Source organism: Cydia splendana, chromosome 15 (genome assembly GCF_910591565.1).
Source record: "Cydia splendana chromosome 15, ilCydSple1.2, whole genome shotgun sequence".
In the NCBI taxonomy this organism is placed as follows: Eukaryota; Metazoa; Arthropoda; class Insecta; order Lepidoptera; family Tortricidae; genus Cydia; species Cydia splendana.
In genome coordinates this window covers 5125975-5152576 of record NC_085974.1, presented here as the reverse complement: position 1 = coordinate 5152576, position 26602 = coordinate 5125975, and the positions used below count along the sequence as shown (strand labels likewise).

At 39.9% G+C, this 26602-nt stretch overlaps 1 protein-coding gene and 2 long non-coding RNA genes across 3 annotated transcripts in view; 2 read left to right on the top strand and 1 right to left on the bottom strand.

The window, feature by feature from the left end:
* LOC134797578 (uncharacterized) overlaps positions 1 to 26602 on the top strand; it is a 407161-nt gene that overhangs the window by 165276 nt on the left and 215283 nt on the right. The gene's annotated exons all lie outside the window — the stretch shown is intronic.
* LOC134797580 (uncharacterized) overlaps positions 1 to 26602 on the top strand; it is a 182560-nt gene that overhangs the window by 62186 nt on the left and 93772 nt on the right. The window lies entirely within an intron of this gene.
* On the bottom strand, positions 12933 to 25122 carry LOC134797328 (beta-1,4-N-acetylgalactosaminyltransferase bre-4-like). Its single transcript, XM_063769550.1, has 10 exons — positions 25104 to 25122; positions 22060 to 22107; positions 21409 to 21456; positions 20675 to 20731; positions 19855 to 19987; positions 19130 to 19227; positions 15729 to 15903; positions 15003 to 15128; positions 14128 to 14223; positions 12933 to 13086 (listed from the first exon to the last, which is right to left on the bottom strand). Exons 1-10 carry the CDS (start codon positions 25120 to 25122, stop codon positions 12933 to 12935), a joined length of 954 nt encoding a protein of 317 aa, XP_063625620.1.

The window sequence follows — 26602 nt, the reverse complement described above, 5'->3', positions numbered from 1 at the left end:
TGTTTGGGCTCGTTTGATTTGTCGCAACAAGATCTTTGACACAAGGTAGTACTGAGGGTCTGATGATGGATCCGGAAGATGGTGACCGATACCAATCAACCATGCAACTAAACCACTTTGTGTTTGGCTTCGTTCGATTCGTCGCAACAAGATCTTTGACACAAGTTAGTACTCAGGGTCTGATGATGGAGCTGGACTGTGGCCACGGGTACCAGTCTACCATGTAACTGAACCACTTCGTGTTTGGGCTCATTTGATTCGTCGCAATAAGATGTTTGACACAAGATACTACTCAGGGTCTGATGATGGAGCTGATGATGATAGACAGGTACCCGTCGCCACCTTCGCGCTCCATTATCAGACCCTGAGTACAAAACAAGTTGTGTCAAAGATCTTGTTGAGATGAATAAAACGTGCCTAAACACGAAGTGGTTTAGTTGCATGGTTGATTGGTACCGGTGACCACCTTCCGATCCAACATCAGACCCTGAGTACTATCTTGTGTCAAAGATCTTGTTGAAACGAATAAAACGAGCCTAAACACGAAGTGGTTTAGTTGCATGGTTGATTGGTACCGGTGACCACCTTCCACCTCCATCATCAGACTCTGAGTATCACCTAGTGTCAAAGATCTTGTTGAGACGAATCAAACGATCCTAAACACGATGTGGTTTAGTTGCATGGTTGATTGGTAATGGTGACCACCTTCCAGCTCCATCATCAGACCCTGAGTACTGTCTTGTGTCAAAGATCTTGTTGAGACGAATCAAACGAGCCCAAAGACGAAGTTGTTTAGTTACATGATAGACTGGTACCCGTAGCCACCTTCCAGCTCCATCATCAGACCCTGTGTATCTTCAGTGTCAAAGATCTTGTTGAGACGAATCAAACGAGCCTAATCATGTTACTACATGGTTGATTGGTATCCGTGACCACCTTAATCATCATCAGATCCTCAGTACCAGTTCGTTTTTAAACCCTCGTTGATACAAACTTTACAACCTATAGGTACCAAATGCAATGACGAAACATGTAAATAAGCGAGTAGGTACCTATAATTTCTTTCGAGTAATATACCTACATAAGTACGAGTATGGGGCTATTCATAAATTACGTCGTTTCAAATGGGAGGAGTGGGGGGGGGGGGGTCTGGACATCGGATGATGGTAACATGACGTAGGGGGAAACAGAGTCATCCGAAGCTTGATTTTTGGATGATTTGAGGGGTGGGGGTTTCAAAAATCGTCAAAAATAGATGACGTAATTTATGAACAGCCCCTATGTACATTTGCACTGCATTTAGTATTTTCGTGCTTACCAAATAACAGTTTTAGAACTTTAAAAGTTAAGTACAGTTAGTGTTGTTATGGTTGATTTCAATATGCTTCGCGAAGGATCAAGAATGTTTAATCCATCATTGTAGTGCGAGTGTGGTAGAAGGGATCGGCATACTGAGCTCGCACGGCCTGCCGCAGCGCGTAAAATACCTAAACTCGCTCAACGCCGAAATGTAATAGCGCTCTTAAAAGTGCCCTTGTAGCCTATTTGCTCAATAAATATTGAAGTTGAAACGTGGATGACATCAGCTTAACACTCCATTTTTAAGGTTCCGTACCTCAAAAGGAAAAAACGGAACCTTTATAGGCTTATAGGATCACTTTGTTGTCCGTACGTCCGTCCGTCTGTCTGTCTGTCAAAACCCTTTATCTCGGGAACGCGTGGAGGTATTGAGTTGAAATTAAAACCTCGGGTCTACCTACAGTCCCTATATGATGGGTGTACTTACTGTACGGACTGGGGCCTAGGAGCGGCCAAGATTGCAAATCCGCCACTGCTTCTACGAGTGACAGGGAGTCAAGAGATATCGACCATAATCTATACTTTCCTTAATTCCAGGAAAAAACATCAGTGTGGCAACTTTGACTCATTGCGTTCCGTTTCAAGCACGGTTTGTTGTAGTAATGTGGAGTTAAGTAGTACAGAAGCAGCTAAAAAAAAAAGTTTTTAAAACTTGAGTGTTAAAAAATGTTAAATATAGAAGTTAACACCTTTTTGATTGGTGCCCCAAATGTATCATGCGCTTTCGTGTACGCACCTCCTGAACGAACTTCAAGCTAAGTGAAAAATACTATTGTATAGGCGATTTATACTTGGATGCGGTTCCGCACATCGCTCCGGTGTGCGAGCGGGACATTGCTATACACGATGTCGTTGTCTGTGCCTGTAAACACAGCTTGATAACCTCTGTAAGCGCTTATTACATCTACACGGTCGCCGGGCACTTTTTGTAGGAAGGCCGATCGGTTTTCGAATACCGTTTTACCCTCTTACCGTTTTAGATTAATGAATAGAATGTAATGTATTATAAAATCTAATTAAAACTGATCCAACTGTCAGCGCCGTAAAGGGAGGGACAAACAGTTGAAGCACAGGAAGGGACCATAAAGTCGCTCGCTGAATTTAAATTAAGTTTTATGTCCGCAACGGCTACACACTTACTGGGTGTTGTTTTTGGACAATTAAGAGCCAACAGGAGTGGTCATTCCTCCATACAAACGTAGTCCTCGTTTTCCTCCGTGGTTTTTGAAGCTAGAGCAATGATTTTTTCAACACAGATTAATATTGTCAATATCTGTGTCGGACCGTTTTGCTTTTTTTGATATTTTTGTTTTTTAAGGCGCTAGAGCCCTTCAAAAACGGCCAAAATGGCCTAATAGACTATGCCGCAATGAGAGGCGTGGTATTCAAAACTGATATCAATTAGCCAAAAAAGCAAAACGGTCCGACACAGATAATTTCATAATCATTTAGATTTCCAAATTTGGTTACGATTGGTTAAGTTTTGGGGGAGGAAAAAGAGGACTACGAAACCTCGATTTTTGTCATTTTTACGCAGGATTTTTCGCCTCAGCTGCAGTTGTCCCTATCGCACTAATTTTAGGGGCGGAGTCAAGATTCTAAATACGTACACAGCCAGAAAAGTGATGGGCAATAGTCGACATTTAATGTCGATAATCTAGTGATGTAAGAAGTTATCGATAAACCGTCTTGTGTGAAAATATCTAGATCCTAAGATACAAGGGGTTTTGGGTTGAGAGTAGGGAACACATTTTTGTAGTTATGATATACAATCTATTATGAACTTTTTGATTCTAATATTTCAAATTAGAAATCAAAATCAAAAATATTTTATTGCATGGTTAAAATGGGTTAACAAAATTTTTAGGTACCTACAGGCACGCTTCGTAATTGTCGAGCAATTTAGGGTCCTAGCTGAATTGGTTGTTCCATACTTACTCGTGCTCTATGGAATGTCCAATTTAGCTAGAACCCTAAATGGCTCAACAATCACGGAGCGTGACAGTACTAATGATTCATGTTCTGTATAGCCTGCCCTACAATGGCGTTAATATTTGGTTGTCATGTCTATACTTCGTTTTTAAGCATTATTGAAAAAAAAAATAGTAATTACTAATATTAACCACTAAGTACATAACTATTACAAAAAAAGCTAAATAATTATACGATTGCATGCTTAAAAAAGACACGTCACCTTCACTCTAATGCTAAACAAACGAAGAATAAGAACTAACAGCGATAAGACCACCTGTTGCTACCTTTATCTACATTGTAAATCGGTTTTAGGGTTCCGTACCCAAAGGGTAAAACACGGGACCCTATTACTAAGATTCCGCTGTCCGTCCGTCCGTCTGTCACCAGGCTGTATCTCACGAACCGTGATAGCTAGACAGTTGAAATTTTCACAGATGATTTATTTCTGTTGCCGCTATAACAACAAATACTAAAAACAGGATAAAATAAAAATTTTAGTGGGGCCTCCCATACAACAAACGTGATTTTTGACCGAAGTTAAGTAACGTCGGGCGGGGTCAGTACTTGGATGGGTGACCGTTTTTATAAATAATGGTACGGAACCCTTCGTGTGCGAGTCCGACTTGCACTTCGCCGGTTTTTTTTTAATTTGTTTTTATGTTTGTGGTGTAATAAAGAATATTTTAGAGTCAGACCAAGAAAAGTCTACAGCAATTTTGATAGCACACGCAGTGCAAGTGTTATTTATATGTCATAATTTCATAGAAGCGACGTTTGAAATAATACTTGCACTGCGTGTTCTATCAAAATCGCTATAGATTTTTCTTGGCCTAACTCTACTTTAAATTACAAAGTAAGGCCTAAATTATAAAATAAGGCCCATCAATGTTTTTTTTTTGTGTTTATTAAACTTGATATTTTGTCTATAGTATTAGCGGAAATGGCCTCAAAATTTAAACCCGCTTAAGAATCGGGCCTTATTTCGTGCATTATATACAATACTACCCATTTTTGTGTAGTCATTATTTATACAGTGAAACCTGGTTAATTGGCACCTGGATAAATGGAAAACCTCAATAATTGCAACCAAAAGTCCGGTCCCGGTCCCTTGAGACCAAAGGGCCTCTATAATTGAAATTTTGGAACCTCTATAATTGCAATTTAGATTTTAGGGCTTTTCGTAATTTTGCCTCTGTAATTGACCACGTCGCAACTAAGACCTCTATAATTGACACTGTGCTAAAAAAAATCCGTTATTTTTGCTCTCCTTTTTACCTCTATTATTGAAACGAGTCTTACTTATTACCTCTGTAATTGAAATAATGTAGTTGTAGACAGCAGAAACAATATTTTAATAGCAGTGATCATTTTATTTATATCTTCATCCAGAATTCAATTTATTTATCGGGTATCTATCACAGCCTGTAGTAGGTGAAATATTTTTTATTAAATCAAAAACAAAGTATGCTTTTTACATTCCAATAAAACTTTCTTCTACAATTCAAGGGAATTTTTTAAACCCAAATGATTAATAAGAAAATAAAGTAGTAATTAATGTAGTGTAAAAGTGCAAGTATAGAAGCTATATATAGACCAGAAACCCAGAACGTAAGCGTGTAAATCTACTTTCAATGGTTATTTGCACCTCCATAAAAGAAATTTGTCAGAACGCAACCTCTATTAATGAAAACCTCTATAATTGACACAACGATTTTTTGAACCTCGTTAATTGACACGACCTGCTTAAATGAAAAAATGGTTAATTGACAAAAAATGGCCGGTCCCTTGAGATTGCAATTATCCAGGTTCCACTGTACTATAAAAGCATTGTTTGAGTAGCCAATTATTTAAACAGTATTTTTTTAAAGGGCAACGGTGGCAATATTTTAAGGTCTGGATAATAAGATACAGATCTTAATAAGGATATCAATGTAAGTGAATGTTACCATGACTACCAAACAAACAAATGTGATAGAATTTGCCAGCTGGCATTGTAACATTCAGACAGTTACCTATGTACCTAATCTGAAATATGAATAAATTAGTAATATTTTAAACAGGAAAGTAAACCGAATTTTGGCCTTTTGCTGGACACAATCACAATAGTAATTTGTTTTACAAGAGGGCAAAGTTTATCGCCACCGGTTGATGCATTTGCAGCACCAATGGTAGAAAATGCAAGCTCATCATCAACTGCATAATCGACGTTTGATATGACTATTGAATCCGAGCTTTTTGATCATGAATCATGATAAAACAAAATTTTAGAAGGTCGCAGAATAGTGGATTTAAAATATTTATTTTCTGTGATCTCAAATATCAGGCACGATCATACAAATTGTACATTTGCTGATCTTGCCTTTGTCATTGAAAGACGTAAGGGTTTACACAGAGAATATATATTTAAGTGTAATATGTGCAAAAATAAAAAAAACCGGGCAAGTGCGAGTCGGACTCGCGCACGAAGGGTTCCGTACCATAATGCAAAAAAAAAAACGAAAAAAAAGCAAAAAAAAAAACGGTCACCCATCCAAGTACTGACCACTCCCGACGTTGCTTAACTTTGGTCAAAAATCACGTTTGTTGTATGGGAGCCCCATTTAAATCTTTATTTTATTCTGTTTTTAGTATTTGTTGTTATAGCGGCAACAGAAATACATCATCTGTGAAAATTTCAACTGTCTAGCTATCATGGTTCGTGAGATACAACCTGGTGACAGACGGACGGACGGACGGACGGACGGACGGACAGCGAAGTCTTAGTAATAGGGTCCCGTTTTACCCTTTGGGTACGGAACCCTAAAAAGGAAACGATACACTCTGAAGACCCAAAAAGAAAATGTTAGTAAATACTGCTCCTCCCCATGGTTACTTGGTTCCTTATTCAACCTACCTGAAATTAAACGAGTAGGTTAGTAAATTATATCATTTTACATTATAAAGTTAAATGTTTAGGTATCTCAATCACTTACTCACTGGTGGACATGGACGCAAAATTTTTGCCCATCTACTTATACTATCTTATAAAAAATGAAATTTTGAAAGTTAGCACGCTTAAAGTTCGTTTTTTTTGCATTAAGGTAACAGATTTTGACATGTCTTATTAAAAATTACCATTGAAAAATAAGTCATAGCAAATATGTTAGAATTATAAATCATATTAATGAGCAAGAGCACCCTAAACCGGCGAGCGTGTATGAGGAATGTTATGAATGTGAAGGAAGCGAAAGTGGTATGTCAGGATCGTAGCAAGTGAAAATTCGTGGTCTCTGCCTACCCCTCCGGGAAATAGGCGTGATTGTATGTATGTATGTATGTATTAATCATATACTTTTTTATATTCTTTTGCTTTCATAAGTAATATAAACTAATTTTTGAAAGCGTTTTTTAATAATTATTAATAAAAAGACACGTCATGATTGTTTACCTTCTTTCTAATGCTAAAAAATAACGAACTATAATAACCGGGCCTTATTTGGTACAGAACCTTGATTTGATAGGTACATCGGATATTCTGGGCCCCTGAGTTTGTTACGTAAAGGACAAAATGGTGACATGTGGTTAGAGCTGATACTGTTAAACTAGTGGTTCTGTGCGCTAAGTATAAAAAATAAGCTTCAGCGAACTCATTAAGCCTAGAAAAAACCCTACACCCACCCTACTGCCACTTAAGTCAGTCTTGAGTCTTTGAATCAATTTCCGTAGTAGTACTACTACTACTAAGGTACTAGGAGGTAATAAGGCCTATAGTAGGTATAATAAGGCCTACCTGAAAAATAATGTTCTTACAACAGTGTAACCGTGTTAGTTATTTGAGTAACATATATGTAAAGTGACACAATTAAAAGCTAACAGCAAACCAGTACATAAATTATATCTTATGTACTTCTTATGAATTACACTCTTATAAAGGTTTCGGCTAATTACGCTTAATTACTTGAATAAAGGTAGATGAATTGCGTGCGGTCCAATAGGTAACCACAACTCACGGAGTCCAAAACAATAAGCTGATCAGCAAAGTCAAGTAAACAAAGCCAAGTCACAGTAGTAGAAAGATTATCGAGTTCCGTAAACGTAAGCCGGGTCAAAAAATTCAATCGCAACACAGTATAATAAGTGAACGCCTCGTGGCAGTAACGCACGAAAAATAACATTGCAAATTGTCGGCAATGAGGCGCGCGCGGGTGCAAGCGTACGCATCTGTGTGCGTGCATTACACACACAAATACAGTCTCTCACGCCCCGTCAGAGCGACGGGTATATTCAGCTTGAAATCTCAAAATTGACTTGTAGCTCAGCTCCCGTTTCGTCTTAAGGCTGGGTCACTTTCGTTTGCAATGCGAGGTGATATTAAGTAGAGTCAGACCAAGCTTACTCTGCAGCGATTTTATAGCACAGACTGTGCAAGTGTTATTTTACTTATTTTAAACTTGTATGTCATTATAACGTTTAAAATAGCACGCAAAGAGTAAAGTTTATGTGTAGGTAGGTAAACTGACATTTTTATAAAACTGGCATAAAATTCCATAAAAAAAACTAAATAAAAACCGGATAAGTGCGAGTGGGACTCGCCCACCGAGGGTTCCGTACTTTTTAGTATTTGTTGTTATAGTGGCAACAGAAATACATCATCTGTGTAAATTTCAACTGCCTATCTATCTCGGTTCATGAGGTAGCCGTGACAGACGGACGGACGGACGGACAGGGGAGTCTTAGTAATAGGGTCCCGTGTTTACCCTTTGGGTACGGAGCCCTAAAAATGACATAATTCTAGGGATTGACAGGGCAACTGTCCAAACATTGTACTTACAACTGTAAATTTCCTTGATAAAATGAATGAAGTTCACCGCCGCCAAGACCAAGACAAGTCTGCAACGATTTTGACAGGTAGCAGATATTTACACGTCATAATTTCATAGAAGTTCACGTTTAAAATTTGTCAACTTGCACTGCGTGGGCTATCAAAATCGCTGCAGACTTTTCTTGGTCTAACTCTATCACTAATCAACTGTCAATTACGGTGTCCACATACAACTACGGATGCCGTACGCCTGTTTGCCACCGCCGTGGTTAAAATATAATTTCCAACATAAATGTAATTATTGGCAATAGCAGATAACGTTATTACTAAAATCGAAATGTAAATTGTTCAGTCAATAATAGAATTCTGGGCATATCGTAATGAATTAATTATATACTGCGGTATGGATTAAAATAATAATAGCGTGGCATTTAAATATAAGTATGTAAATATTAATTGTACCTGTACTAACACATCGTGGACCGCGGTCTGCAATATAAATAGAGAAACCAAGTATAGTCTGCAGCGGATTTGATAGCCCACGCAGTGAAAGTGTTATTTTAAACGTCAAACTTATATGAAATTATGACGTATAAATGACACTTGCACTGCGTGGGCTATCAAATCCGCTGCAGACTTTTTTTGGTCCGACTCTATTTCAATTCCAATTAGTGCCGATACAGTGCCAAAGCTGTAATCATTTCATTTGCATAAAGTACATTTGAAATACAGGGGCAGTACGAAGAGAAGAGATTGTGAATGTTTTGCTTCATTGCATGGAAAGGATTCACGCGTTAAGGCTCCATCACACAGTGTATGACGGAAGCTTTAGAGAGGGACAACGTGTTTCATTAATCATTTCAAATATCGGGTTTGTTAGAGAGTGAGAACTAAAATAAAAGACACTTAGGCCCACTTGCACCGTCCCATTAAACCATTAACCCAGTGTCAAATTGTACTGCATCTCATAACAATCAGTCAGATTCATATATATAATATGTATTCTCATTTCTTTTATTGGTTTTATTTTCTTTTCCTTTTGTAAGAATTTGATATGTTTTCTGAAAGAGCTACGTAATTGTATAAAGTTATGTACTCACTGAGTATAATTGCATGAATTCTATAGTAATTTAAATTGTATTTTTCTTAATTACTCGTAATGCATGTTAATTATAAGATGTAATAATGTTTTGAAAAGAGGTGTCCCGCCGAGTTTGTTGCCGGTCCCATATTGGGATACCCTCCTCCAATTGAGGGGGGATTTAAATCTTCTCGGGGCAGAGGTGTACGGTTGGAGCCGGTAAAGGTTTATTTGACGTTCATAAGCGCATTGTAATATGCCTACTTGAATAAACTATTTTTTATCTTTATCTTATCTTTTACTGGTAACCATGGTACGTAGGTCCAGGTTTAACCGGTTAACCCCGGGTTAGTGGAATGGTGCAAGTGGCCCTTAGAGTTATACCAAGACAAGACCGCAACGATTTTGATAGTTCAGATATTTTTGAGCACCTCGGCCGCGCCGAAATATCTGATGGCGAATGTACTGCGTAGTCTGCTTAATGCTATCAAAATAGTTGCAGACTTTTCTTGGTCTAACACAGCGGTCGGCGACCTTTTAGCAACCAAGGGCCACATAGTAGTTAACGAGGTTGTCGCGGGCCGCACTTTGTTAATATTTATGACTTTATCAGACATTGTCGTTTGTCAATATTACACACAAAATAGCCAGGGAGGCTCGCGGGCCTCATGCGGCACTTGTTGCCGACAGCTGGTAGAACACAAGGATTTTCGTACATTGACTCGCCTGTTCCTATCTCTATTGCACGCGCATAATTATATTGCGGTCCCGCTCGTAATATTGACAGACGGCATCATGGGGGTCGTCCAGAAATCATGTGATCATATTTGGCCTATTTTTGACTATTTTATAAAGCTACACCGTCTCCAACCCTACAACTGCCTCGAGAAGATTTAAATCCCCCCTTGGAGGAGGCTATCCCAATATGGAACCGGCAACAAACTCGGCGGGACTCGGGGCTACGGTTTTGATCTTACTTTTATACGACCTTTAAGAAAGCTCACAATGTGCATGTGAAAGGAAATAAAAGCCATGCGTGAGACGCGCTTATCATCAAGAAAATTCGTCTGAAATGTGAATGTCGAATTAGTTTTCCGTGCAGGTGGCCCGTCTTTGGAACGGAATTCCTACAGCATCAAAAATGCTCCAAATAAGTTTGCATTTAAAAAATCTTTACGTGCTGTCTTTGCTAGCAGAATGAAAGATTCATAATGTATGTACAAGCTCTATATGTTTTGTCTTTATTTATGTATATAATATTATATGTAATATAAGTATGTATATTTATATGTATACTTATATTTGTTGTTATTGTTAAAGTAGCACCGCCCACAATCTCTCTGCTTTGCCTAAAGGTTGACTGGTAGAGAATGCCTTATGGCATTAAGTCCGCCTTTTGTACTGTAAGGTTTTCGTTTGTGCAATAAAGGGTAAATAAATAAATAAATGAAATCGTCATCGTCGTATCAAAACCATTTTTACACCATAACAAATTGTTAAGTTAGAATCGGCCCCGGTTCTATTTTAATAGGGAGTATTACTGCAATGTTCTGCCGCCAGAGTGCAGCACTAGTGCACATAGTAAACCATAGAGTACTTATACATTTACATACCAAGCCTTAAACAGTTTTTGAGAAGTTTTCACTATGACATTGATGGATCAAGGCGGTTTGATTACAGGTGGCCTACCGCGAAACGCGATATTCGAAATTTTGTTATCTGCCTCTCTATCGATCAAATTTGATGGTCGTCGACCGGTTCAATGCACTGCAGCGTACCAATTTACTGGCTGATTTAGAGACCGTGCAAAATTTTCAATACCTCGGCTCGGTGATTAGCAATAAGGGGGGTTGTGAGCAGGAAATTCGTCGACGCATCGGTATTGCCAAGTCCGCCATGACTCAGCTTAATAAGATTTGGAAAGACCACAACATCCAGAGAAACACAAAAGTATACATAATCAGAACACTGGTCTTTCCCATCTTTCTGTACGGCTGTGAGGGATGGACTCTGAAAGCGGCGGATAGGAAAAGAGTCGACGCGTTCGAGATCTGGTGCTGGCGAAGAATGCTTCGGATTCCCTGGACGGCACGCCGCACTAACGTTTCGATATTGAAGGAAATTAAGCTAGACACACAACAGCGCCTCTCTACAATATGTCTTCACCGGATACTTCAGTACTTCGGTCACATAGCACGTCGGAGTACTGATAATCTGGAAAAACTAATTATAACCGGCAAGGTTGATGGTAGGCGACCAAGAGGACCCAGTCCCACGCGATGGTCAGACCAGGTCTCCAAAGAACGGCAGATGCCGATGTCACAGGCTCTCCATCAAGCTGAAGACCGCAATAAATGGAGAAGCCTATTGCAACGTTTCCGTCGAAGCCACGATCCTCAGCAGTGAGGAAACGACTAAAGGCTTGGCCACACACAGAGCGCGACGCAGCGCCGCGTCCGCGCCGCGTGATGCCGACGCGAAGCCTGGTCAAACAGGGCGCGCGCCGATCGCGCCGGCCTCACGCTCTCAACACGCCCTCAAGGCGCGCGTGAACGCGGCGCGGCCGCGCGGGAACGCGGCGCACCGCTCGCTGCCTACGTCCGATCCTACTGACGTGACCTTGCGCGACGCGGCGGGCCGCCGCGTTCGCTCGGCGCAGCGCTGCGCACGCGCCGCGCGGACGCAATGGGCCGCGCGGCGCGGGGCGCGACAGAAGCGGGGCGTGATACCGGCGGGACGCAGTCTGTTTGACGTCGGTAACCTGTTAGCATGCGCCGCGTCCGCGCCGCGTGATGCCGACGCGAAGCCTGGTCAAACAGGGCGCGCGCCGATCGCGCCGGCCTCACGCTCTCAACACGCCCTCAAGGCGCGCGTGAACGCGGCGCGGCCGCGCGGGAACGCGGCGCACCGCTCGCTGCCTACGTCCGATCCTACTGACGTGACCTTGCGCGACGCGGCGGGCCGCCGCGTTCGCTCGGCGCAGCGCTGCGCACGCGCCGCGCGGACGCAATGGGCCGCGCGGCGCGGGGCGCGACAGAAGCGGGGCGTGATACCGGCGGGACGCAGTCTGTTTGACGTCGGTAACCTGTTAGCATGTGCCGCGGTCGCGCGGCGTGGACGCGGCGCTGCGTCGCGCTCTGTATGTGGCCAAGCCTTTAAGGAGGAGGATCGATCAAATAGGCAAGAGTGATAGAGAGACAGAAACCGAACTTTCGATTTTCATGTTTCGCGGTAGGCCCTGTGAATGTGCTAGTGACGCCCTCTACGCAGAGTTTTGCGTAATATTCCCAATTTAACAATGGGTTTTTGTTAAGCTCTAAAGGGGCCCACTGATTAACAGTCCGCCGGACGGTATCGGCCTGTCAGTTGTTCGGAACTGTCAAAATATTGTTCTAACTGACGGGCCGATACCGTCCGGCGGACTGTTAATCAGTGGGCCCCTTTTGGCTTTAACAAAACGGCTAAGAGGGGGAGATACTATAGTTAGACCGAGAAAAGTCTGCAGCGATTTTGATAGCACATGCAGTGCAAGTGTTATTTTTAACGTCAAACTTCTGTGAAATTATGACGTATAAAATAAATAACACTTGCACTGTGTCACTGTGTGTGCAATCAAAATCGCTACAGACTTTTTTGGTCTGACTATACTTACATGGTGCCTACCTACAGGTTAGGTTAGGTTTTTAGGTTAAAAAAAATTAATAAATAAAGAACATTTTATTCAACAGGATCTTTATAAGGATTGACATCGATTACAAAATGTGTGAAGAGAGGATACAGCTTCTTGTATGAAACTGTGTACCTTAGTGTCGATAACCCGTCTTCTATGAGGCCCGCTCGCGATTTTGAATACCTATTTAGTATTTCATATCTGGAAAAATAGGCGTTTATTAAATGCATGTCCACCTAAGGGGTTGTGCTCAAATCACGCGAGGTGTTTCCGGCTGCTTTTTGACCCCCCCTTCCCCTTGGTGATATTTGGTGAGATTTTTGGCTACCCCCCTCCCCCACATAACCTCACATGCATTTAAAAAAAATTTACATCCAACCGGTCAAAGCCCACGCGCTCCAAAATTTTGTAAAATAGACTAGTTATATTTTGAAGTGCGGAGTGAAGATTTATGTTTAACGAAACCGAGAAAAATTATCTACTCATGTAGTAGGTATTTTTTCTTAGTTTCGTTTACTGTAGAAAAATACACGTGAGGTCTCCTTATACCCCCCCTCCCCCAACGTGACCTGTCGAGATTTATTCGTGATATCGAACCTCGCGTGATTTGTGCACAAGCCCTAAGAGGCCGAACGTTTGCTAAACTTAAGGGGCCCACTGATTAACAGTCCGCCGGACGGTATCGGCCTGTCAGTTAGAACAAAATTTTGACAGTTCCGAACAACTGACAGGCCGATACCGTCCGGCGGACTGTTAATCAGTGGGCCCCTTTATGAACAATATGCCGATTCCGCAGTAAAAAAAAAATTACAGCATTCTTTTGGGCCATCCCGAGCCGTATAGGGTTGCCTGTATTTTAAATTAATTATTATATATCACCAGAACCAGAATATATAAAGTACCATATAATATTAGAAAACAGCACAGACAGCCGTTATTTTTTGGTACACTTGTGCAGATTTCATGAGTAATCATCATTTTGACAGTTCGAAAAAAAATATGGTTGTCTGTAAAGTCGGTTTACGGGCGATAATTTTGCGTGATAATGTCATAAGAAAACGTGGCCGTAACGTTACCATGGAGATTTGTCCACAACGTTACCATGGAGATCTGTCCACAACGTGACACTTTTTCGTGCATGCTAACGGTGTTCATCGATTTAAAAGACGTTATCACGTCAAAAGTACCTAACCGATTTGACTAGCAGGAACGACTCTTTGGCGACACCATAAGATACGATACCTTTTCGGATTCTTCTCTGGAGAGACGTGTGGCAACATAATATATCGCGCTATGTCCCTATTATACTTCATTATAGGCAGTTTCGTCATACGTAGCCTGTAAACACCAATGTCGTTCAAGTTTAGGTAATACAGAGATGTAGTGCATTACGGCCCGATTCGAACTGAGTGCATTTAATCCCTTGGTTAACAATCTACTAACTGCCCGATTCGAACTTTAAGATACGTCAAATATTACGTCTAGGTACGATATGGATTAGATATGTCAGTGTCGAAAGTGACGTTTCTTCAAACAAAAAAGGCACTTTTGACACTGAAATATCTAATCCATATCGTATCTAGACTTAGAGGATATAACCAACGGAGACGCCAAAATAGTCTGCCGTTTTTTGCGGGGGAGGGGCACATCAAATGTACAGGTACGTCATGTCAGATAAACGTCAGTCCATACATATGGTTGACATGTGGTTGACCATTGGCCGCCTATTTTCGACAGAGGGGAACGCCTGTCAATGGCGGCTCCATTGTTAATTACTCCGAGTATCTAGACGTAATATTTGACGTATCTTAAAGTTCGAATCGGGCAGTTAGTAGATTGTTAACCAAGGGATGAAAGGCACTAATTTCTGCCGAGGTAGTTTGGCGCTCGAACGCAGTGAGAGCGCCAATAGTCTGAGGCTGAAATGATGCCTTTCACCCGAGTTAAACACTCAACTTTTCATTTCGAATACGAGGAAAGTAAAATGCATGTGATTTTTTAAAAACATGACTAAGTTAACTAACTGCAATACTCTTGACTGATCATCAGTGAACCTAAACGTTTTTGCAATAAAGGTTTACGTTTGGTCAGTTAGCAGTGTGAGCGATGGCGCCTACCTCCAATACATGTCATTGTCCTCGCCGCCCCACCCCCAGAACTTATTGGAGTAGCCGTTCACGTCCAGGAAATGGTGGTCCCTCATTGCTGTTACACCACCAAAGAATTCGGTTAACTTGACGACTCTGCAAGAACAAAATAAGATAACATCCCTCACTACAGCGTTAAGGATGACTCACGTTAGACAGGGCCGTGTCCGGGCCGGAGCTTACGGCGCTTACTTTTCTATGACATGACAGGTTATCACGTGATGCTTTCCATAGAAAACGATGCGCCGGAAGCTTCGGCCCGGTCTAAGGTGAGTCATCCTTTATCCCGTAAGCCGTAAGGGATTCGTATAGGGGGTGCGAACTAATACTACCCGCCCTCGTAGGTCAAAGGCGCCTAGCCTTTTAAAACTGTATATACTCGAGAATTTGGGAAGGGTTTAATCGTGACCGGGTGGTCAGGGCGTTAGCCGCGTAAGGTGAAGACACCCGTTCGATTCCGGCCACGGAGGGCTATCTTCTTTACTTTAGTATTATGACATGACGACATCTATTTCAGTTTATCATTTATTTAGTAACAACAATTACAATTATTAATTTATTTAAATACAATTGGCGAGAGCTCACACAGGACCGAGAAAAGAGGCGCTGTTTTGTGTCGGTGGCCAAGTCTCATTTTGGGTCGCTGAGCCAACGGAGTATCTTAAGAGTAGGAATATCTTAAAATCTCGAACATACTTGCCGCCTTCGTAGACCTTAGTGCTCATGTATCTCGGATACTTGGGGCAGGTGTAGAGGATCCTAGGGTCCAACGGCAGTAGGTCCACGTCATGGAATATGAAGCACTCCCAATAGTCCTTGATCTGGTCGAAACCGGCGTTGAGCACCCGGCCTTTGTTGAATTTTTCTGTTCCTGTAAATACAATATTTGTTATGTGTAAATAAAGTATTTTTGGTGTATGTACCATCACGCCTCGCAATTGTTGAGCCATTTAGGTTCCTAGCTAAACTGGTAGTTCAATACTTACGCTATGGTATGACCAATTTAGCTAGAACCCTAAATGAGAGTGTACATCATTGCAAGCAGAGATTGACGGCTCGATTTAGAAAATGAATTAGATTTCTACTAGACTTCAACAAGTTACGATACGGATAATTTAAAGATATGTGTAAGATAGATATGTCAAATTTGACGTTTCCGCGATTCTGGAGGTCCTCTTGAACGATTTCGACAAGTTATGACTTAGATATCCAAGTCACATCTAGTCGACATCTAATGTATATCTAGTTGATCTCTAAATCGTCTCAAGATCTTGTGATTATCTCGAAATCCGAATAGGCCTGTGAGTTAGCCACACAGCGGGTAGCCACGTTACGGATACCCCAGTCGAATACCAGACGAAATAGCCTGGCGTCAATTTAGTTTTATCTTTAAATAGTGTAAATAGTTAATATCTTAATTATTAGAATTCATAAACAAACATAATTTTAACTGCCTCGACAATATATAACTAATGGCAAGCATATAAAAAACGACAACACAGAGCAATCATGAGTACCATCGCCCACACTGTTAACTGTACCTACGTCGGTGCACGTTATGCCTTTTGTAATAAGGTCCACCGATGTACGAGTAGGTACAGTTAGGAGTGTTGCTGTTTGTACCTATGGGGCTGTCCATAAATTACGCTAAAATCATCCAAAAATCATGCTTCGAATGACCGTTTCCTCCTACGTCATGCTACCATCATCCGATGTCCAGACCCCCCCCCCCCCCCTTAATTTGAAATGACGTAATTTATGAATAGCCCCTATGTGAAACGTATGCGATTTGATAATTCGACCAAATGAAAGTTTAGGGAAAATGTTTGGGTAGTGTAATAGTATCTAATAAGTGATTTTATTTTCGCCAATAAATACCTACATCAAGTAACCCGTTAAAATACCGATTCATTTGAATAAACAATTCTACAGTTTTGATTTTCCATTTTCTTAGTAATCTTAGTATCTGAAAAGCATTGTAGCATCGATATTTTAATTCGCTTTCCCTCCACGTAGCACTGGCTGCCGGCTGCGTAGCATAAATATATTGAAACGAACCGTAGCAGCTACGACGTGCTACGAACTGTATTTCGAAATTGCTACGAATTTACATAAACATAAACAATACAGTTCAAGTTATTACGAAACGAACCTATAATATGTATTCAAGCTAATTCGAACGTACACTTAAGGGGTCATCCATTAATTACGTCACACGAATTTCAAGGTTTTTTTAACCCCTCCCCCCCTCCTTGTCACACTTGGTTACATTTGGCAAACCCCTGGTGTGACGTCACATTTTTTCAACGAAATCGGCAAATCGAATTAAGTATTATTAATTTTTTGTCAAAATATTAGTAAATTTATAACCCAAAACTGATTATGAAAAAAAAATTAAACTAAAAAAAACGATTATCGTTCCAAAAACTTGTTTTTGAACTGTACAGTAAATAAAATGATTAAAATAAAATGTTGGTTACTGATGAAGTTAAAGTGACGTCACAAAGTTTGTGACTCCCCTCTCCCCCTTGTCACAACATGTCACATTTTCTTGACCCCCTCCCCCCACCCCTAAACGTGTGATGTAATTAATGGATGACCCCTAATATCAGAATGAAGTGATGTCCTTTAGTTATTGTGCATTTCCATCGTACTTGTCCGTACATGTTTAGGATGACTCACGTTAGACCGGGCCGTGGTCGGGCCGGAGCTTCCGGAGCTTCGTTTTCTATGGAAATACCACGTGATCACCGATCAGCCGTCATAGAAAATGACATGTCGGACACTCAGCCCGGACACGGCCCGGTCTAGCGTGAGTCATCCTTTATAGCGCGGGTAAAACGCACGATAATTCAAATATCATTCTGATGTTGAGTCTCTCACGGCACAATTCCATTTTTAATCTCTAGTCAGACTTCCATAGGTGTTGGTAGTTCGTTGTATAAAAGCGACTATAAGCGCCGAATACCAGTAGGTCCGGCAATAATGCAATCCCCGACCACGCAGGACGTGTTAATGCATAATATTATTGTCAGATCTGAAAAAGCGCTGGTGGCCTAGCGGTAAGAGCGTGCGACTTTCAATCCGAAGGTCGCGGGTTCAAACCCCGGCTCGTATCAATGAGTTTTTCCGAACTTATGTACGAAATATCATTTGATATTTACCAGTCGCATTTCGGTGAAGGAAAACATCGTTAGGAAACCAGACTAATCCCAATAAGGCCTAGTTTACCCTCTGGGTTGGAAGGTCAGATGGCAGTCGCTTTCGACAAAACTAGTGCCCACGCCAATTCTTAGGATTAGTTGTCAAGCGGATCCCACGGTTCCATGAGCCGTGGCAAAATGCCGGGATAACGCGAGGAAGATTATTGTCAGATCTGACCATTGCTTTTATCGGGTTACACTTGCTTGCGTAAAGGTAAGTATTCCCATGCCAATTTGTGGTTCCTATTAGGGATGTTGCGAACATCCGCATCCGCATCCGCAAACGCGGAACATCCGCGTTATTTTCAACATCCGCATCTGCATCCGCAACCGCATAAAATCGATGCGGAGCTTATGCGGATGCGGATGTCGACCAAGTTGGTACAGGAACGTCTTAGCGGCGGCGTAAGTGCTAGGTAAATTCGTCATTACCTATAACGAAATCGTCTAGAGTCAGACCAAGAAAAGTCTGCAGCGGACTTGATGGCCCACGCAATGCACGTGTTATTTTAAACGTCAAACTTCTATGAAAAAATCAATACACTGCGTGGACTATCAAATCCGCTGCAGACTTTTCTTGGTCCGACTCTAGATCCAGAGAACTCTGTCAAGTTACTGTTTATTAAATATAACGCACCTATATTCTTGCTCAAATACTTAACGTTTCGTTTTTTTTATAAAAAAAATAGGTACTACTCGTAAAAATATAATATTTGACGTTTTCTAAGTACCTAATCTTGACATCCGCATCCGCATCCGCATCCGCGGATGTGAGCCTTTAAATATCCGCATCCGCAACATCCCTGGCTTCCTATTTAAGTATAGTGCTAGTAGAGTTACACCAAGATAACTCTAAGATAACGTGTGAAAGGGTTCTCGGCGTTCAAAACTTACCACTTTGTTCGATAACGAAGATTCGGTATTCGATCTGTTGGTTGATTAAGAACTGGTGAATGTTTGCCAGAAATATTGCCAAATTCTCTTCACGGTGCCTGAAAATATTAAACGAATAACTTATTATGAATAACATTTTATTTATATGTAATCTTCTTTTACACGACTGTCAAAACAAGGAGTGTAATGTTATTTGTGTAATTTTTTATCTTTCCAATCCCAATTATAAAGGACGTGTAGGTATGTAGGACAATCATGGTATAGAGTTAGGTATAGACTTCAACCCGATCGGCGCATCTGCGGGAGCGTGCCGCGCTCCTGCGCGCATTTGGAAGGTTTGTATTATAATCCGTTTTTTTAGCATTAGAAAGAACTTCGCAGAAGTAAGCTTGTGGTTCCAAATCCGGCACTTTTAGCGGTAATCATTTGAAGTAAATTATATGTATTGACCATGCTACATTAGATAATTCAATAATTATTAACAATTAAAGAGCCTGATAAATACTGCACGCTTGCTTCTGTGGAGTTCTTTCTAATGCTAAAAAAACCGAACATAGCTATTAGCCCCCCCTACAGCAATGAGAGGATTCCGGAGAATCGCCGCTTCCTGGCGTGCGATGTACTTAGTTTATTGTCACGTTGCCTGCTTAAATAGTAGTTTATGTTTACAATAACATGTACCTACGGAGTTTGTACATTACAATATTTACAATAAAGTACTCTACCTATACGGAACGAGGATGGCAATCCTTTGACTCGTCTGGCATTTGGAAGGTTTGTAGTAGCCCCCCACACCAACGAGAGGGTTCTGGAGAAACGCCGCTCCCTGGCTCACATTGTAGTTTATTGTCAGGTTGCCTGTTTAACAATATATGAAAATGAACACCGTTTATGTGAATGCTATATATTGAAAGACATTAAAATACGAAACCAATTGTTAATCAAGCAGACACGTCTGCGAGCGATACTACAAATCCGATATATAAAGGAAGAAATTAGCTCCGTTGGTTAAGGGGCCCACAGATTCAGTTCGCCGGACGATACCAGCCTGTCAGTTAAACGCAAAAGGTGACAGTTCCGAACAACTGGCAGGCTGATATCGTCCGGCGAACTGGTAATCTGTGGGCCCCTTTAAGAGGACGCGGGTTCAAGTCTTCCGGAAGCGATGAATTTTTCATTTTCTCAATACCGAATTAAAATAAGAGTGTAGATTTCATTTTTCCTGTAATAAAATAAATAAAAGTAAACAAAATCTACCCTAAAACGGCTTCTTAAGCCAGTTGAGGGGAGATGAAAACATTACATGATCAAATAATGTAGGTTAAAGTCAGACCGTTCAGTGGCAGATCCAGGCGGTTTTGTATTTGGTTGGTTAACCAATAAATGTTAGAAATAGGTACCCGAAAATGTACAAATTGTTTGTTTACTTTTATTTAAATACCTGAAGATACAGAGTATTGTCGCCGGCAAACCGGGCTGTAGTAGTTACATTATACATATATGTATCAATTTCGTCATATATTAAATGGAATACTCTTCACTCACCTTTTTTATACGCGGAATTTATTTCACATGCTGGCAGACCGTTATGTGGGGAAATAACTGAAATATTGAACGTCATTAATCTATTATTATTATATAATACCTTTAAACGAGCAATTCTTGTGTATTTATTTATTTAAATGTAGGTATATACATATATTTCGGGGATCTCGGAAACGGCTCTATAACGATTTCGATGAAATTTGCTTTAAGGGGGGTTTTCGGAGGCGAAAAATCGATCTAGCTAGGTCTTATCTCTGGGAAACGCCCATTTTTGAGTTTTTATATATAGGATTATATTAACTTTTAGAACTTCATTTGACTTTGATCCTTGTTCTTTCACGGACATGTGTTAAAATTCTTAAATATCAAACAATGTATCGGATCTTTTCGAGCATATTTTTTTATTGATTTTCGGAGCAATGTTTTTTTCTTAAACTTTATATGTATCGCGTAATTTCAAACTCGGGTAAATCCATTCGACCCTCTCAGCAAATATCTACCCTATTACCTTTTCTTAATATGTACCAAAATCGCATAATCTGACAGATGGATTTACCCGAGTTTGAAGTTAAGCGACTCATATATCTTATACGGAGTTACATATATCTTTGATAATACATATCAGCGTCATACTTGACGTAGCACTTGGCATGAAAACTTAGCGTGGTCCGACTCTATTCGGAGTAAGTATCTATTAAATACGATAAAAGTTAAATATAATGTTTGTTACTTACCAGTTTTATTTCCGATTGTCGTATTTCGAGAGTTATACAAGCCAGTATCTGTAAAAAAATACATATAGGTAGTCTGTGCGGAAAGCTCTAGCACAGACTCTACCTAACGAACGGTCGAATTTGGGTCGAATACACAAATTCCTTTAAGCCCACTCCACACTCGTGCACGAGTGTGAAGCGTTCTCAAATTATATGACTGCGGTCAGCCTCAACTCCATCAAACTTTTCATGCACAGTATGATTTGACGGAGTTTAGACGCAGGCACAAATCTGGAGAATTACCCAACTAAGAACAAAAAAACTTTTATAAAACTTTTTTATTTTACATATAAAACGTTTTTTTTCACGTTTAACCTATTGGTGTCATGCGACTTATTGCAAGGTCTGCAGAGGTCTTTAGCAGTATTCGACACAGGTAAACAAACCACTGAACACTGAGTGCGTAATCTCAAATCTGTCAATCTCAAATAGAGTTAGACCAAGAAAAGTCTGCAGCAATTTTGATAGCCCACGCAGTGCAAATGTTATACATACGTCATACTTTTATAGAAGTTTGACGTGCACTGCGTGGGCTATCAAAATCGCTGCAGAATTTTCTTGGTCTAACTCTACTAAGTAAAATAATTAAAAAATAGGTTGTTTATTTATTACCTTCAGTCGCATCCCCAAATACTTCGCTGCTGTCGTTGAGGTCATCACCTGTAAAGACACAATTAATGATTAAGCCCCGTTATCTATATCTATTATTAAATATGGACACGGATAAAATGAAAAATACAACTTGTAGGTACTTTTCGAAATTTTGTTCTCTGCCTCTCTATCTCTATCACTCTTGCATATTCGAGAGATAGAGAGGCAGATAATGAAAATTCGATTTTCACATCACCTATTCAAAAAAGGGCTTTTTCTTCCCCGCTAGGAGGGATCAAAGTGGCACTTTTCTTCCCTGCTAGGAGGGTTCAAAGTTGTACTTTTCTGTTCTAGCACACGATTTTTTCTTTCCTGCATACTATTTTTTTTTGGTCAAATAATACATATTTTGGAACATAACAATTTCCTCATAGTTGATGTGAAAAGCAGTATGTGTCACACGGTATCAAAATTATTTCGTCTTGGGCGTTAACACTTGAATCCCTCATTACGCTCAGGATTCAATGCACGCCCTTGACGGAAATATATTGATCCCTTGTAACACAAACTACTATTTCATGTTTCGCGGTATATATTGGCCCTCTGGAAAGGCCTAAGAGCGTGTTCACACTGTCCGATCCAATATCGGATGTAGATATCCTACATTCGCTTCCGCAGTGTCCCAGTGTACTGTGTGCATTCGAAAATGTCGGTCCGACAGCTGACAGGGGTCCGACAAGGCTGTAATTATCGGAAGTGCCATTCCGATATCGGATGTCAGATGGTGCCTATCACTACACCGTATAAAACAAAGTCCCCGCCGCGTGTTTATTTGTTTGTTTGTTTGTTCGCGATAAACTCAAAAACTACTTAACGGATTTTCATGCGGTTTTCACCTATCAATAGAGTGGGTGCGTCCCACGAGATATAACTACATAATATAAGTATAATTTCATATTAATAACGTTCAGAAGATATGATGAACGTTTGCTATAACATCAAAATCAATATTTTTATTAGGAATAACGGTCAATATACTCAAATACTCTAAATTCAGTTTATATAACATACATAACGTAGGTATATCGATCATAGTATATACTATCTTTTAGTATAATGATTATCAAATATAATAGCGTTTGATATACTAAATAGGTTAAAAGTTATAACTGCTATCCCTATACAAAACAAGCTGTTGCCAGAAAAGTAGGTTAGGTTAGGTTAGAACTGCGACCCCTACAGAAAACAAACTACTGCCAGAAAAGTAGGTTAGGTTAGGTTAGAACTGCGACCTCTACAGAAAACAAACTGCTGCCAGAAAAGTAGGTTAGGTTAGAACTGCGACCCCTACAGAAAACAAACTGCTGCCAGAAAAGTAGGTTAGGTTAGGTTAGAACTGCGATCCCTACAGAAAACAAACTGCTGCCAGAAAAGTAGGTTAGGTTAGGTTAGAACTGCGACTCCTACAGAAAACAAACTACTGCCAGAAAAGTAGGTTAGGTTAGGTTAGAACTGCGACCTCTACAGAAAACAAACTGCTGCCAGAAAAGTAGGTTAGGTTAGGTTAGAGCTGCGACCTCTACAGAAAACAAACTGCTGCCAGAAAAGTAGGTTAGGTTAGATTATACCTGCGACTCCTACAGAAAACAAACTACTGCCAGAAAAGTAGGTTAGGTTAGGTTAGAACTGCGACCCCTACAGAAAACAAAGTGATGCCAGAAAAGTAGGTTAGGTTAGGTTAGAACTGCGAACCCTACAGATAACAAACTGCTGCCAGAAAAGTAGGTTAGGTTAGGTTAGAACTGCGACCCCTACAGAAAACAAACTGCTGCCAGAAAAGTATGTTAGATTAGGTTATTCTATACGAGCATTATGCATTTTGGTGTTAGATGTATTGAGTAATATACATTATAAATCTGAGATATTATGAACGTTATACATAATGATCGTTATATACAATGATATTATACTTAATTAACGTTATACTAAAATAGATATTTTGATGTTATATCTAACGTTCGTTATACACCTTGAACGGTATATAAAACAAACTTATACAACATGAGTGTATATAATATGAATATTATAGTATAAGTTCTTATATCTTATATTAGTAACCCCAATAGAGTGATTCTTGAGGAAGGTTTACGTGTATAATTTGTTAACCCCCGTGCGAAGCCGGGGCGGGTCGCTAGTTATATATATAAGAGTGCCCTATGGCATTAAGTCTGCATTAACATGTTTTTATCAATAGGTAAATATTTCTTATATGCATGAATAAATAGGTACAGAACTCAAACACATATTAGACATATTACTTTGTTCTATTTGATATCCTATATCGGATCGAATAATATGAAAACGCTCTAAAACAAGAATCCTTATTTTGATTGTCATGAACTTAATGCTAAAGTATTCATGATAGACATAGACCAAGAAAAGTCTGCAGAGATTTTGATAGTCCACGCAGTGTACAAGCGTAGTTTTAAACGTCAAACTTCTATGAAAATTATGAAATTATGACGTATTAACACTTGCACTGCATGGGCTATCAAAATCGCTGCAGACTTTTCTTGGTCTAATTCTAATCATGTTAAAGCGGTATCCAGACGGGATGATCAAATCGACCGATTTGATCAGAAATGTAATTGGCGTCAATCTCCAATTTAATCACCAATTTTAGATTTATGGTGATATTAGAGCCCTCTAAATTGAAAAAATGCCCCAGAAAGAAAATACTGGCCTCACGAATTGGTATTCATGCGTCAGCACCTCATTTTATCGGTAATATCGGTCATTATCGGCGGTTAAATTCGGCGAGCCAAATTGACGTTTGCGTCCGCACGTCCTGATTCGATCGGGCAATTTAATCAGATTGGCGAAAAATTGATTAGTCTGGATACGCCTTATCACCTCACCTGTTTTATTTGTGGGCGGTGGTGGTAAGCTATTCAAACTGGCATCTGTAATATAACATTTCGTGAAAAAAAACTAGGGATTTAAGTATGTATCATATTTACGTATCATTATAACTTATAATCATCACAAGCTTATATATTATTTACCTTTATCAAATACTTCCATAGTTTTATCGGTAGGATCGATACGACCTGCAACGTCGGAAACTATTAGATAGGTAGGTACCTATACTCAAATAGGTACCGCATAATAATAATATATAGTGAGCAAAAAGTAGGACAAACTACCCCATGATTGGCTCCAATGGCTCCTATTTTTATAGAGTTAGACCAAGACAAGTCTGCAACGATTTTGATAGCACGCACGCAGTGCAAGTGTTATTTATACGTCATAGTTTCATAGAAGTTTGACGTTTAAAATAACACTTGCACTGGTGTATATCATAATCGTTGCAGACTTGTCTTGGTCTAACTCTATATTGAAAGTTGAAAGGACCAATTTTTTTTTTTTATTTATTAAAGTATTTAAAGTACACCCACATCATACATATTATAACTTACGCTAAAAACATTTACAAGGTAATAAATACTGATACATATGCCAATTATGGAGCATAACATTGATAAAGTGTTACAGTGAGATCAAACTTAACCTAAAACTATACAATTAAATCTAAGAACTATACTAATTAATTATAACTATAAAACTACAAACAACACGGATTTTTTTTATAATGCCAATCATTGGAGGGGACCGTCATTAGAATAGTTTATCCTACTACAATGACATAATAGTGAAACTAAAAAAAATCAACAAGATATGCTGCTGACTATACAGTTAGCAGCAAAAGTAGCATATCAGGGTGCTTACCGCTTGGCCCCCCGCCGGGTGGGCAGTGCTTTTGAGGCAGTATTGCTGAGCGTTTATTTTATTTTTTGCCATTTTTATAAATAAACTTTTGACACTTTTGTCACTTTTGGAAAAGTGACTTTTATGACTTTTGTGTTATTTCTACTCAGAATCACGATCCCTTTCGATGCTAATGAGATAAAAGAATGTCCCAAAGTTTTTTTCCTATTGTGTTACAATTTCCCCATATAATATATCTACTTTGTATGGCGGTAACAAAAAGGAAAGTTTGAAAAATTTATGGAAATTTTAGGACACTTTTTTTTCTCCTATTAAGGATGAAAAGGGCTCGCGATCCTGACTAGAAATAACATAAAAGCGGCAAAAACGGTCACAATATATAAAAAAGCCAAAAAATTAAAGAATCGCGCTGCTAATTTTATTGTACATAAAATGGCCCTTGTGTATTCGACCGCTCGGGTTATCCGCAGATGGTCTAAAACGCAAAATGACAGTGTGTTGTTTTGCCTAAATCGCAAACGGTCTAGAACGCAAAATGCCCGAATGAATTTTTCCGTTTTATCTTAACTTTATAGCGATGTCGACGGAGCTCCTATTCTTTGCTGTTTGGCCTTCGGTCATATGAAGATACTTAACGAACCTAACCTACCTAAAGATGTAAAATGTGGTGATATACAAATTGGGGATTTTGCGTTCTAGACCGTTTGCGATGTAGACTAATTGCGATTTAGGCAAAACAACACACTAGTCATTTTGCGTTTTAGACCATCTGCGG